At 39.4% G+C, this 12,872-nt stretch overlaps 2 protein-coding genes across 5 annotated transcripts in view; both read right to left on the reverse strand.

Moving 5' to 3' along the window:
- Positions 1 to 12,760, reverse strand: part of Trappc13 (trafficking protein particle complex subunit 13) — a 29,741-nt gene extending 16,981 nt beyond the window's left edge. For all 4 annotated transcript variants that reach the window (XM_051172298.1, XM_051172297.1, XM_051172296.1 and 1 more), the window contains exons 1-4: positions 12,620 to 12,760; positions 3,735 to 3,803; positions 2,099 to 2,198; positions 673 to 757 (exon numbers count right to left, since the gene is read on the reverse strand). In XM_051172298.1, coding sequence (XP_051028255.1) covers positions 673 to 757; positions 2,099 to 2,198; positions 3,735 to 3,803; positions 12,620 to 12,665 — 300 coding nt within the window. In that variant the 5' untranslated portion in view covers positions 12,666 to 12,760. The remainder of the gene's footprint in view (positions 1 to 672; positions 758 to 2,098; positions 2,199 to 3,734; positions 3,804 to 12,619) is intronic.
- On the reverse strand, positions 7,248 to 12,765 carry Shld3 (shieldin complex subunit 3). The gene is made up of 2 exons (XM_051172299.1): positions 12,620 to 12,765; positions 7,248 to 8,149 (listed from the first exon to the last, which is right to left on the reverse strand). Exon 2 carries the CDS (start codon positions 8,043 to 8,045, stop codon positions 7,278 to 7,280), a length of 768 nt encoding a protein of 255 aa, XP_051028256.1. The 5' UTR covers positions 8,046 to 8,149; positions 12,620 to 12,765; the 3' UTR covers positions 7,248 to 7,277.
- Positions 12,766 to 12,872: the final 107 nt, after the last annotated feature.

The following is a 12,872-nucleotide window of genomic DNA, read 5'->3' on the forward strand; positions in this document are numbered from 1 at the left end:
AGTTGTAAAGAAACTTGCGTATTCTAGCTTTTGATTTCTCAACTACTTCAAGAGTCTTCTAACTGGTCCATTTCCTACAAAGTGCTCCCCCATGGTGATGTCATCAGCTTTCCTAACACAATACTTCTAATATTAAGCCCAGTGCCCTGTTTTTTGGCTAACATCTTAGCCTGTCTTTCAAGATACTGCACTAAACATCTTTACCATTTGACCTGGTACATGAGACTTTGCTTTCCTCTAAAAGCATACATTAATTCCATCTCCCCCGTCCCACCCCCACCTTGCCACCCAGTCCTTTACTCTTCCCCCAAGTCCTGCCCTGTCCTCCTCCTCCAAGACCCTCTTGTCTTCTCTTCTCTACCATCGCTTCCTACAACTAGAGAGTGACTTCTAGAATGTTCCCTCCTAAGTCTTTCAAGTACTATCGCAAACATTACAAATGTTATTTGAACTAATAGTCATTTTCTCATGTAAGCTACCAGAAACCCTTAGTAGAAGGGAGATGTTTCCATGAGTTCCACAGTATTTGATACTGTAAGACAATCACCAGGATTTGTTAGGGACATTAAAAATTCTAGTATTGAGCATGCATTTTATTGAGGTTTCCTGGGCCCAGCAGAAATACAAGTTTTTATCCAACTAAAATGCTCTGCAAATAAGAATGTCACTCACCTTCACCAATATATCTTTTACAACTTGATTGCTGTCATTGTGAACACTAATATAACTGGAAAAGGTTTCTCCCAAAAATATATTCCTATGAAATGAAACAGCATTTTAGGCAGGGACTCATTCTCTCCTTAAGGAAGTTATTCTGTCAACTAAGAACTTCAGATGGAAGAAAAATTACTGAAGAGTCACAGAAATCGTTCCTCAGTGTTGTTCTGGTTTTAGGGTCAAGGACGTATTTCTTCTGTGTCCTTTATTTTTATTAGGTTGCTCACTCACTACCTACTGTACTTCAAGGTAGGGATGTGGTTACACATGATATGATACAGTTGTCAACCGCTACACATTCTGGCCATTGGAAATAATGGTCTCTGTAATCATAGCTGCACTGTCAGAAGACGTATATCTGAATACATTATAAAATGTTATTTAAATTTTAAAAATAACTTATGCTCTAAATCTAAGTGTTCCAAGTTAATCCATCTTGGAGAACTTTTGCCATTATTTTCCTAATAAAATGAATACTGGCTTTACATACACAGCTTTTTAAATATACTGTATTAACTGCTATGTGTATGGATGCTTTGCCTGCAACCATGTCTGTATACTACATGCATGCAGTGCCTGTGGAAACCTGAACAGTTGTGAGCTGCCATGTGGGTGCTGGGAATTGAACCCAGGCCCTCTGGAAGAACAGTCTGTACTCTTAATGGCTGAGCCACCTTCTTAGCCCATTACTCTAGGTAATTTTAATAGCTTTACATCAATACATTTCCAAGTTTTCAAGACACTGATTTATGATCATACCCTGTAAGCTTAAAAAAACTAAAACCAAAAAACCTTATTAAGCCCTGAAAAGTTCTTTTTTTTTTTTTAATCTCAAATTTTCTCAGTTGCAAAAACAGTGAAACCAGGGGATTTTTAACTCACTGATAATATAGGGTAAGAAGAGAAATAAAAACATTTAGAGTTTGACTAGCTGGTAAGTCTGGTATGTTTTGTAAAGAGAGAGATGTGAAGGAGGCCCAGTAAGAGCTGCTCTGAAAATGACAGAGTCAGTCAGGGAAGACCCAGGGCTGGGGGCACACTGACACTGCTGTGGTGGAACACAGAGTCACAGTCAGGGAAGACCCAGGGCTGGGGGCACGCTGACACTGCTGTGGTAGAACACAGAGTCACAGTCAGGGAAGACCCAGGGCGGGGGGCACACTGACATTGCTGTGGTAGAACACATAAATAGCATATGCAAACCCCATACCTTTAGCCACAACCCAAAGAACAAAGTTAAAATGCTATAATCATATTAGAACTCTGTTCTACGTTGCTTAAAAAAAAATAGAATCATGAGGAATTTGCGTGTCTTTAAAACTTACTGCGTAAGCAGCACTTTCCCACTGTGTTACATCTTATGTAAATCCATCATTCTTACCCGAAATTTTGGGGTAAAGTCAACATTTCTCCCAACATTAAAATCTCTGCACCATTTACAGTTGAAGGATCATCTCTCATTAACTGGTTAAAGAGATCACCTGCAGCCAAGAGAAAAACAAAACTCTAACACCTACCTTTAAAGCAAGTTTGACTTAGGTAAAGAAATGGGAATCAGTGGGGGTAGCTCAGTGGGAGAGCACTTGCTGAGAATTCATAATGTGACTGGGCAAAGTTTCCTCTATCCTGTCTCACCAGCTGTCTTTGATTTAACTTGAAATTGATCTTCCCTTTTTCTACACCTGATGTCAAAAGCCCTACAGGAAAGTCCCCAGTGCTGTCCTAGAGACTCAGGGTTGAAACACCCCAGCTAACTGCATGTCTTTGGCTTCTGTTAAACTGCTTGCTCGCTTTACTTCCCCTTGCAACTGTCAAATACAATGTAGTTTTCCTGTATTTTTTGTCTTTAAAAGCTCACCATAAAATGCATTGAGGATGCTCCCTGGGAAGTGTTTCTCTCCAGCTGGCTTAATACAGACTCAGTCTAGACTTTGGTTGGGCCGACAAAGCCCTGGAGGGTTTGACCCCTAGCACCAAGGGCAGTTGGGTGAGGAAGTGTGTCAGATTTCTTTTTAATCTGGACAAAAATAGCATTAAAACTTTAATTTTTAACTTTTTCAAAACAAATACACCTGGGTATAGTAATGCAAGCCTGAGATCCTAGAACTTAGAAGTGGAAGGTAGGAGATTTTGGAATTTAGGGCCAGACTCAGCTACATGGTGAGTTTGAGGCCAGCCTGGGCTCTATGAGTCCCTGTCTCAAAAACAAAAACAGAGATATATATTTATACCCACTTTTTAGTTACAGTATTGAAATACAATACATATTACAATGTAAAATGTTATTTGTAATCTTTACTATCATAAAATTCATGTCAAAAAATTCTGGTTCTGTGGCGCATGCCTGTCATCACAGCACTTGCCAAGTTGAGACAGGTGAGGCAACAGTCCAAGATACCTTGGGATATGTAGTGAGGCCATGTTCCTAAAATAAAACAAAATTAAAACAACGACAACAACAAAATCTGATATAGAATACTTCAAAAACAAAGACAAACGCAGGTCATAAGACATAAATACACTTTAGAAACATAATGCTAAACAGAATGCTAATGCATATTTGAGGACACAGGTAATATTCTGATAGTGTTAGAAATATGGATGTAGGGCTGGGGAGATGGCCCAGTGGTTGAGAGCACTGGCTGCTCTTCCAGAGGTCCTGAGTTCAATTCCCAGCAACCACATGGTGGCTCACAATCATCTATAATGTGCTCTGTATGCCCTCTTCTGGTCTGCAGGCATACAAGCAGGCAGAACACTGTATACATAATAAATAAATCTTAAAAAAAAAAAAAAGAAATATGGATGTATCTTAAACTAAAAGTCTATTGTTGTCAAAAGATAGCATCATCTTGAATTGTAGATTATAGATGAGCCCAATCTCTCAGATGGCCGCCACTCACATCAAATAAACACAAGCAACACAGAATTCAATGAGTGGTTATCATACGACTGGCAAGGGTAAGCATCATGTAAAACAAAGTGGACCACTCAAGTTTCAACGTTTCTTTACATACCAGGCAAGTCTTTCTCTTCACATGTTATGGGGATATTGGTGAACAAAGTAGGCTTAGTCAATCTCATCACTGTAAATTAAGAAAGGCAAAAGGTTTAAGTTGCTTAGGGTCAATATCCAAGTCGAGTGCACAGTATTCATCAATTTCATGCTACTGTAATTTAGTTAAATATTAAATATAAGCACTAAGACTCTATAAGGTTAGTATTATACTCTCCATCATACAGACAAAGGAGACAATGCGTGTTGAAGTAATTCGCACATTATGGATTATTATATGTAGCAAAATAAGTCAGCGGCAGAACCTAAACTAGAACCAGGGTGACTTCACGCTGTTTAAAACGTATTCCCCAGCCATGCCGTGGTGGCACACACCTTTAATCCCAGCACTCGGGAGGCAGAGGCAGGCGGATCGCTGTGAGTTCGAGGCCAGCCTGGTCTACAAAGTGAGTCCAGGACAGCCAGGGCTACACAGAGAAACCCTGTCTTGAAAAACAAAACAAAACAAAACAAAAAAAAAAGAAAAAAACATAAACAAACAAAACACACAAAAAATATTCCCCACAACAATTGTTAATTGTAAACTTGGGGTCACAGAGGTAAAATGTCTCATTCAAAATACCCCAGGGAATTTAAGCAGGACTCTATTCCAGTGTTAAACAGCTCAAGGCATGGTGTTGGTGTCTCCAACACTCATTCTTACTTTGTTTTTTTTAAGATTTACTTATTTATTTTTCTGTGTGTGTGTTCTGTCTGGATGTGTGTGTGTGTGTGTGCGCGCCCGCGCACACACACACCATGTGAGTGCCTGGATTGAAGAGGTCAGAAGGTTCTGGAACGGGAGCTGTGGAAGATTTCTATGCAAGAGCAATAGGAGTGCTCTTAACCTCCAAGGAATCGCACCCGCCCCCATTCTTACTTTTTAACTAGGGAAAAAAGTTAAAATTATTAAATATAACATGAAGATAAATAGGTGCCCTGAGAGAGGCATACAAAAGGTAGCTTTAATTTAAATTGCTAAAATCCAAAGCCCCTATTTGTTGTTCTTTTGTTTTTTAGAGAGTCTTATGAAGTCTAGATGGCTTACAGGTGTGTACCTGCATGGACCACAGGAATGCAAATCTGTGACACACATACTAGCCAAGCAGAATGAGATAAATGCCTCATTCTTCAGACTTTATTGTTTTGGGACAATGTCTCACATCATAGCCCAAGATGACCTATCAGCCAGGAAGCTCAGGCTAGCCTTGAAATTTGGACTTCCTGCCTCAGTGTTTCAAGTACTGGTGTTATAGCTACAAGTCACCACACCAGCACATTCCTTTCGTGCTTTTGAGACATGCCTCACTAGCAGCCCAGGCTGTCCTGGAACGCCGAGATGCACCTGACTCTGCCTCCCCAGTGTTGGGATTAAAGGCGTGTGTTTTCCTTGAACTATTAAACAAAATAGGGTCCCAATGTCCCCTTTTAGAGGACAAAATAGAACGTGCCAGCATCAAAGGCATGTTTACAAATATTTAAAGTCTTATAATGAATTAACGAACCTCAAAAATCTGTTATATACAAAAGAGCAAACTGTACCTACAAAAGCAAGGTTTAAGGAACTCAGGCAGTGCGCTGGGGAGGTGGTTCATTTGGTAAAGCACTGCGTACACACATCAGGGCCTGGGTTAGATCTCAGAGGTCACGAGGGAAAAGCTGGATGTGGTGGTGACATGTGGAACCGTGGGCTTGCTGGCCAGCTTGCCCAGCCTACCTGACAAGTTCCAGGTCAGGGAGAGACTTGTGCCTAGGTGGAAACCTAGAAAGACGACTCATTATAAGTCTTAGTTAAGGCAAAAGTCCTAAGCCAGTGAACTGGGCCATGTAAAATTTGCATGGTCAATTTGGTTGGTCAGAGTTATTTGGAGACTAGGTAGATCCAGGTTCAGTGTCTCTAGTGCATTTTCAGCCTCACCTATTTGGCTGTGAGAGGCATTCAAGATTAAATTTTGGCATTTTGTGAAGATTACTTAGTAACTGACAACTCATTTTGGAAATGGAAAATAGTCGCCCCCCCAGGAAAAAACCTCACAAAAACTCACACTTGTTATTTGGTAAGCTGGGAAATGAAGTTAGATTTGCCTAAGACCCAGGTCAAAGTTCAAGCAAAGAAGCAAACAAACCAAAGCTTATAAAGTGGATGCCTCCGCATCTCATCTTTCTCTCTCTATCCATTATCTGCCTCTTCCCAGACAGCAAGTGCTGACCGTGTGCATCTTTCCTAATCGTCTGTCTCACTGATTTGGCTTTGTTTCCCTAGTGTATTCTATGTGTGACTAAACAGTGGAACCTTGGAACTAGGGGAGGGGGAGGGGAGGCCCTCGCCACCTAGCCCCAGGGATCCACATGTAGCACTAAGCTTAAACATCCGACATCCTTTTAAAAGGTTTCTAGAACGTCAGTGGATAAAAGCAATTCCCAAGACCTACATGGTAGAAGTAAAGAACCAACCAATTCCTGTTCTCTGGCCCCTGTATATGTATTGTGGCATGTGCACTCACATACAAACAAACACACAATACATATATGTAATTAAAAATAACGTGAAAGGAAATAATAGTGAGATCTAAGTTCTCAGGCCTTGATAAATCTCTTAAATATTGTCTAGGTAAACGGGAAACAAGCTTTTTCTTCTTTAGAATCACTATGCTATTTCTAGTAAAAAAAAAATCTTTAACTTCTCAGTTTCTTTGTGTTTTGTTTTGTTTTTGTTTTTGAGACAGGGTTTCTCTGTGTAGCGTTGGCTATCCTGGAACTCACTCTGTAAGACCATGCTGCCTAGAACTCAGAGATACACCTGCCTCTGCCTCCCAAAGTGCTGGCATTAAAGAGATGCACTGCCTGCCAATTCTCAGTTTTTACTTTTATTGTTTCTTAGAGAGGTAGAAAGCAATTTATCTGGAGTAAATAAAAAATTTCAAATCTTCCACATATGAAAACAAAGAAGTTCCTTTTAATTTTTGGATTTAAAAACTGATAATAATTTCATTGTAGCTTATACTTTTGTTATAATCCTTTCAAATAACAAAATTATCACAAATGTGCTATGATTTTCCAACTTGTAACCCTTGTTTGGCAGCCTTGTGATAAATCCTAAAAAATATAAGATTAGACAGATATACTTGTGTTAAGACTTTTAATTTTATACAGTCTACATTATAACTAGGTAAGTAAGGATTTTAAGGATTCATTAAAATTCAAACCATTAAAACTCCATCACTGGGATGAAATTTAGTATAAACAATAATTCATCACAGTTCATTTAAAATAATGCCAATAAACAGAATCTAGAATGTCCCTGTCTTGACTGATAAGCCTTGGAATTAGGAGATACTTATTTATATATTGGGCACAAACTGTACACATATTACATAATTTCTTATTCACATTATTAAAAAGCATCAAAATTGAAGTCATTAAAAATGTAATGATTGGTAAAACATTCATTTTATAATTTCAGTCCACATTCATTTAGACTATTTTTTCTGATAATCAGAGTTCATTACATACTAAAAATGACACCATATTTATGTACAAATAAATTAATTATCCCAATAAGAGATAATCTTTCTTTCAGAAGATTTCCTACATATTCGCAGTACATAATATCACAGAACACCCAGATTTCGCCTAACTGTCTCTGGATGGTTGCATTACAAGAAGGGAGTTCATTGTGCTTGATGAGGCGATTGACCTTTGTCCAAATGTCTTCCAGAGTCTGGCTGTTGAAAACACTGTCCTCTAACGTCCACCTGGCTCTATGAAGAGACTGCAAATGTAGTGTCTTTAAATGAGCTTGCAGCTTTGTAGACAAAGGAAAAACCTTTTCTGGACAACGTTTCATGGCCAGCGAGACACTCCAGGATCTTTTCTTGTGCTGTTTTTCTTCTCCTGAAGTTTTCGCCATATTTCCAGATTCAGTCTGCTCATGCCGGGTGTGTGACTGGATTAAGTGCTGTTTTTTCGAACTAGGTTGGAACTCCAAAAGATCTACTGTGCAGTCATAGCTCTGTGATCTACCACTAGGTTCTGAAATGGTTACACACTGTTTTACATTCTCAGCAGCCTCTCCAGAAAGGACTGGTGGTAATCTTTTAGGCTTGAGTGGAAGTCTGGACCCATCTTGCGGAAACCAAGGGACAAACCTTGACGGTGGATGAGTAGGAAAGTCTTGAATTGCCTTCTCTGCAATTTTTGCCAGCTGGGTGGGATCGTTTTCATATGGTCGATAATGTAGTATTACTTCAGTAGTCATTCTGTGGTAATTCATTAACTCTTAATGAAGAGAAAACTTCTTAGCTGAATTCTTCAGAGCTAGAATGTAATTTATTATTTACAAAATTGTCTGTCTTGTCAAATCAGAAGAAACAGGACCTAAAGTGGAAGTATTGCAAAGAATAAGATTTGGTAGGGACAACCTTCATACAGATAGGCAGACAGGAGGAGAGACCGAACACCAGTCCCCATATGCATTATGACAAACGTGACTGTAATCACACACGAGAAAATTTTCCTCAAAACAAGGTACCTGAATTGGACTCCAGGTTATATATAGCCTGAAAACGCTGGTAGTCAATAAGTTTAACTAAATGGATACAAAGGACTTTGAACTGTTATCATTAAAATGTCAGGTAATCAGAGTTCTAAACCATAAGAGAAACAAAAGTTTGGTAAATCTTACCATATAATGCAATATTTAAATTTTTTGGGGAGGGAGGTGCTGGAGAGATGGCTCAGTAGTTAAAAATAGTGGTTGCTCTTCCAGAGGACGCAGGTTCAATTTCCAGCACCCGCATGATGGCTCATGACCGTCTACTACACCAACCCCAGAGTACCTGACACTCTTTTCTGGCCTCTGTGGACACCACACACACAGTGTATAGACATATCTACATGTACAAACATGTAGGCAAAACATTCATATAGATTAAAATAGTCTTCTAAAAAACACTTCATGTTTAAAAACAAAAAAGACTACGACTTAAAAATTAAGAAAAATGAAATTCCTAATTTTTTCCTTAATTAATTAATGATTTAATTTATTTTTTAATTTATTATTTATTTATAATAATAAATAAGTTATTTATTATTTAATTTATACCATGTTCTGCCTGCATGTAACACCTGCAGGCCAGAAGAGGGAACCAGATCTTATTAGAGATGGTTGTGAACCACCATGTGGTTGCTGGAAATTGAACTCAGAACCTTTGGAAGAGCAGTCAGTGCTCTTAACCTCTGAGCCATCTCTCTAGTCCCCTAAGTTTTTTGTTTTTGTGTTTTTCTTTTTCTTTTATTTTTTAAAATTTATTTTTAGTTTTGTTTAGTTTGCTTGAGACAGAGTTTCACCATGAAACTTCAGCTGTCCTGGAACTCACCAGGGAGAGGAAGGTCTGCCTACTTCTGCTTCCTCTCTGCTGGGATTAAAAATGTGTACCATCTTTCCCTGCTCAGAATTACTAGCTTTAAAAAATGTATTTGGCAGGCTGGGCATGGTGGCAGTGTACGCTTTTAATCCTAGTAGCAGAAGCAGGTGAATCTCTGTGAGTTCGAGGCCAGCCTGGTCTACATAGTGAGTTCAGAACAGCCAGGGCTGTTACACAGAGAAACTCTGTCTTGAAAAAACAAAACAAAACAAAAAACCAACCAACAACAACAACAAAAACCAGTATTTGGTGAGCTGGGGGTGGTGGCGCTTATCTTTAATTCTAGCACTTGGGAGGCAGAGGCAGGCAGGTTGCTGTGAGTTCAAGGCTAGCTGGTCTACAAAGTGAGTTCAGGACAGCCAAGGCTATACAGGGAAACCCTGTCTTGAAAGCTGCCTCCCCAAATGTATTTGGCATAAAATTAATATGTTTATACTTTAAAGTTTTATGAATTCTACAAATACATAGGTAAAATATTTAATTACTACATTTTTCTCAATAGTAAACATCAAAACCACAAAAATGGATTAACTTTGCATGGTAATCCATATAGAAAATGGGGCTACAGCAACGTATTCTCTGTATAAAGGTGGTTTTGAGGAGCATTGAGACTCTGGTTCTATGGGTCCTAAACACCAATGTAGAAGAAGAACACAACAGAGAACATGATGTCCCCAAGCAAAGCAGTGACAGGAAGTTCCAGCACACAAGGCCTCAAGAATGGAGCCAGCCAGGATCTGATCCACAAGTTGGGGTTCCCTAACCAGGCCAATAATGGAGTATAATAGAGTCTCTTTACACCCTAACACACACACACACACACACACACACACACACACACACACATACACACACACACACACACTTACTTTACTCACATTGCTACACTATGACCCAGATTCCTGTCATGATGTCACAACAGAACCACAGTCTGACTCTGAAGAATTAATAAGTAACAAATTAGTCAGGCGGTGGTGGTGTACACCTTTAATCCCAGCACTTGGGAGGCAGAGGCTGGTGGATCTCTGTGAGTTCAAGCCAGCTTGGTCTACAAAGTGAGTTCTAGGACAGAACTATACAGAGAAACCCTGTTTCAAAAAACCAAAAAAAGAAGTCACAACTGTCTGATAAATCTTTCTATAACTTTAAAAATAACTATAATTTTAAGATCCTAATATTTTAGTACAGATTTAATATGTGATGACAGAGTCTTTAAATAATTGATAACGAGCACTTCTTGGCCCTCTGGCTTATGATCAAGGATGAAGAATTAATGAGTCTATTTTTTCTTACACCTTTACTGTAAGGTAGGATACTGAGAATTCTTTTTTTTTTTTAAAGTTTAAAAAAAAATTTTTTTTAAATTAATTTATTTTTGTTACATCTCAATGGTTATCCCATCCCTTGTATCCTCCCATTCTTCCCTCCCTCCCATTTTTCCCATGAGAATTCTTTTATTGTCTGAACTTAGTGATATACTGGGGATATATCTCAGCCAGTCGAATGCTTGCCTAGCATGCACAAAGTCCTGGGTTCAAATCCCAGCACCCTGTAATCTGTGTATCGTGGTCCACATCTGTAATCCAAGGAGGTGGGCAGTAGAGGCAGGAGGACCAGGAATGCAAGGTCATGCCCAGCTACAACGTTGAGTTTGACATCAACCTGACATAGCAGTGACCTAGTCTCAAGAAGGTGATAAGTGAGCCAGCAGTGGTTGTACAGGAGGTGGAGGCAGAGGCAGAGGCAGGTGATGACTTTGAGTTCTAGGCTAGCCTGGCCTACAAAGTGAGTCCAGGACAGTCAACATGACAGAGAAACCATCTCAAAAACAAACAAACAAACAAACAAAAAACTAAAACCAGACCCAAACAAAACAAAACAAAACAAAAAAAGGAGATAAGTGATAGAGAGAGTGATGGAAGTGAAAATATTGGGGGGAAAATTGTAACATTTAACAAATAAGAAAGCAAAGTTAAATGCCTGTTTAAATTAGTATGCTTGAGCTTTCACCTTCAGTCAATTAAAATCTGTGGAATTCTTGGTTATCTAGGACAGTGTGGGGAACACAGTATCAAAAAGGCTTAATATAAAACTCTTGTCTTGTTTGTCTGATTAAGTATTGTTTACCAGACATCTTGTGTTTCTAAAAACTTAGAATAGTAACAAATAAAACTCCTTACCACTGGAATTTTTAGTAGCTTCAAAGTTGTATGAACTCACACTTAGCAACTAATATAACTGTTTTAAATTTGTACGGGAACTGGAGTGATCTATGAAAAAGCGGTTTCATTCCAACATCATCTTAGAAAGATGACGCAGGCTTTTCTGTGGGTCTCTTACTAGATATGTTACCTTGGAAAAGTTGCTAGACCATAAAAGATAAGTAATATGCAGCCCACATCCTCGACGTGAGATCAAGACAATGAATACACAGTAAATTCCTTTTATAGCCACACAGTCTATTTTAGTCTAGATCACGAGGAAACCTGCAGGTGTCATTGTTGTATTACTCGATGTCGCACACTTTCTTAAGTTCCCCACTCGGACAGTCATGTTAACTGCAGTCATAGAGAAATGGCTACATGTTAGCATTGGAACTGGTGAGCTTCTGCGATGGGAGATGTGTAGATGACAGACCATGGGGGGGGGCCTTCGGAGTACATCAAAAGGGACGCCTTAAGGGAGGGAAGTGCAATTCAATCGACTTCAAATGTCTTCTAAGCATTTCCCCAGACCAGTCCAAGCACTGTTAACCTCATAACCGCACAGTGCATTTGTGGCGGCAGAAAACATAAAACAAGGCTGAAGGTATTTTTAAATAAAAGGTTTTCGGTAAGCAAATTCAAGGAAAATCTTCCCTGCTAGCTTTTATTTTTTTCTTCCCTTTCTGGTCAAATTACATCATTAAAACTTATTCAAAACTGCCGTGTACAGAATATTAAAGTTGATGACACATTCTGGACAACTTTCCCACAAATAAAACACAGTGGGAAATAAATCTGCAGTATATTTCAACAAATCTGAAAGGTATTAGGTGTAGCACGATTTAGTTCTAAATCCTTGGCATTATCACGGGATTCGAAATACAGATAAGCCAAATTTCCTCCGTCCCTGCCACGTGAAAAGGATAAAAGACTAATTTTTTAAAAATCGCATTAAATGTCAACAGAAACGCATGCTGGTTCACAGAGAGCTCCCCAGCAGGGCCGAGGTCTGAGTTTCTGTGAACAAAATCTGGGGACTGCGGTAGCACAGACCACAGAGGAGTTTAAGTTTGCTTTTCATTCTAGAAGGTTATCTTCCAAACCGAGCAGGAAGGTGAGTGCCGCATTTAGGGACAAGGCCCATGTCAGAAATGCTTGAGCTAGTGAGGGTAAGAGAAGATATCGGAGTAAAAAGGTTCAGGCTCGCAACCGTTTACCTTTTAGCGCCAGCAGGTGCTCCTGTTTCGGTGGATTCACTTCCATTTTGACAGTCACTTCTGACCTCAGCTTACCCAGGCTGAATTTCCCCTCGGCTCGGGAAGGAAACTGCAAAGCACAAGTCCCGGAAACCCCAGCGTCAAACGCACGCCCAGCTTCTTTTTGCTCGTGATAACTTAGATTCTCTTTTCATTAGATGCTTTACGGCCCCAGTGAAATCTTTGCTCTGTGGCCATTCCTTCGCTCAGAATT

This window comes from Acomys russatus, chromosome 30 (assembly GCF_903995435.1).
Source record: "Acomys russatus chromosome 30, mAcoRus1.1, whole genome shotgun sequence".
NCBI classification, from domain to species: domain Eukaryota; kingdom Metazoa; phylum Chordata; class Mammalia; order Rodentia; family Muridae; genus Acomys; species Acomys russatus.

Bases quoted from the DNA above. Each gene is read 5' to 3' on its own strand.
- Shld3 (XM_051172299.1), bottom strand. From the start codon at position 8,045: ATGAATTACCACAGAATGACTACTGAAGTAATACTACATTATCGACCA.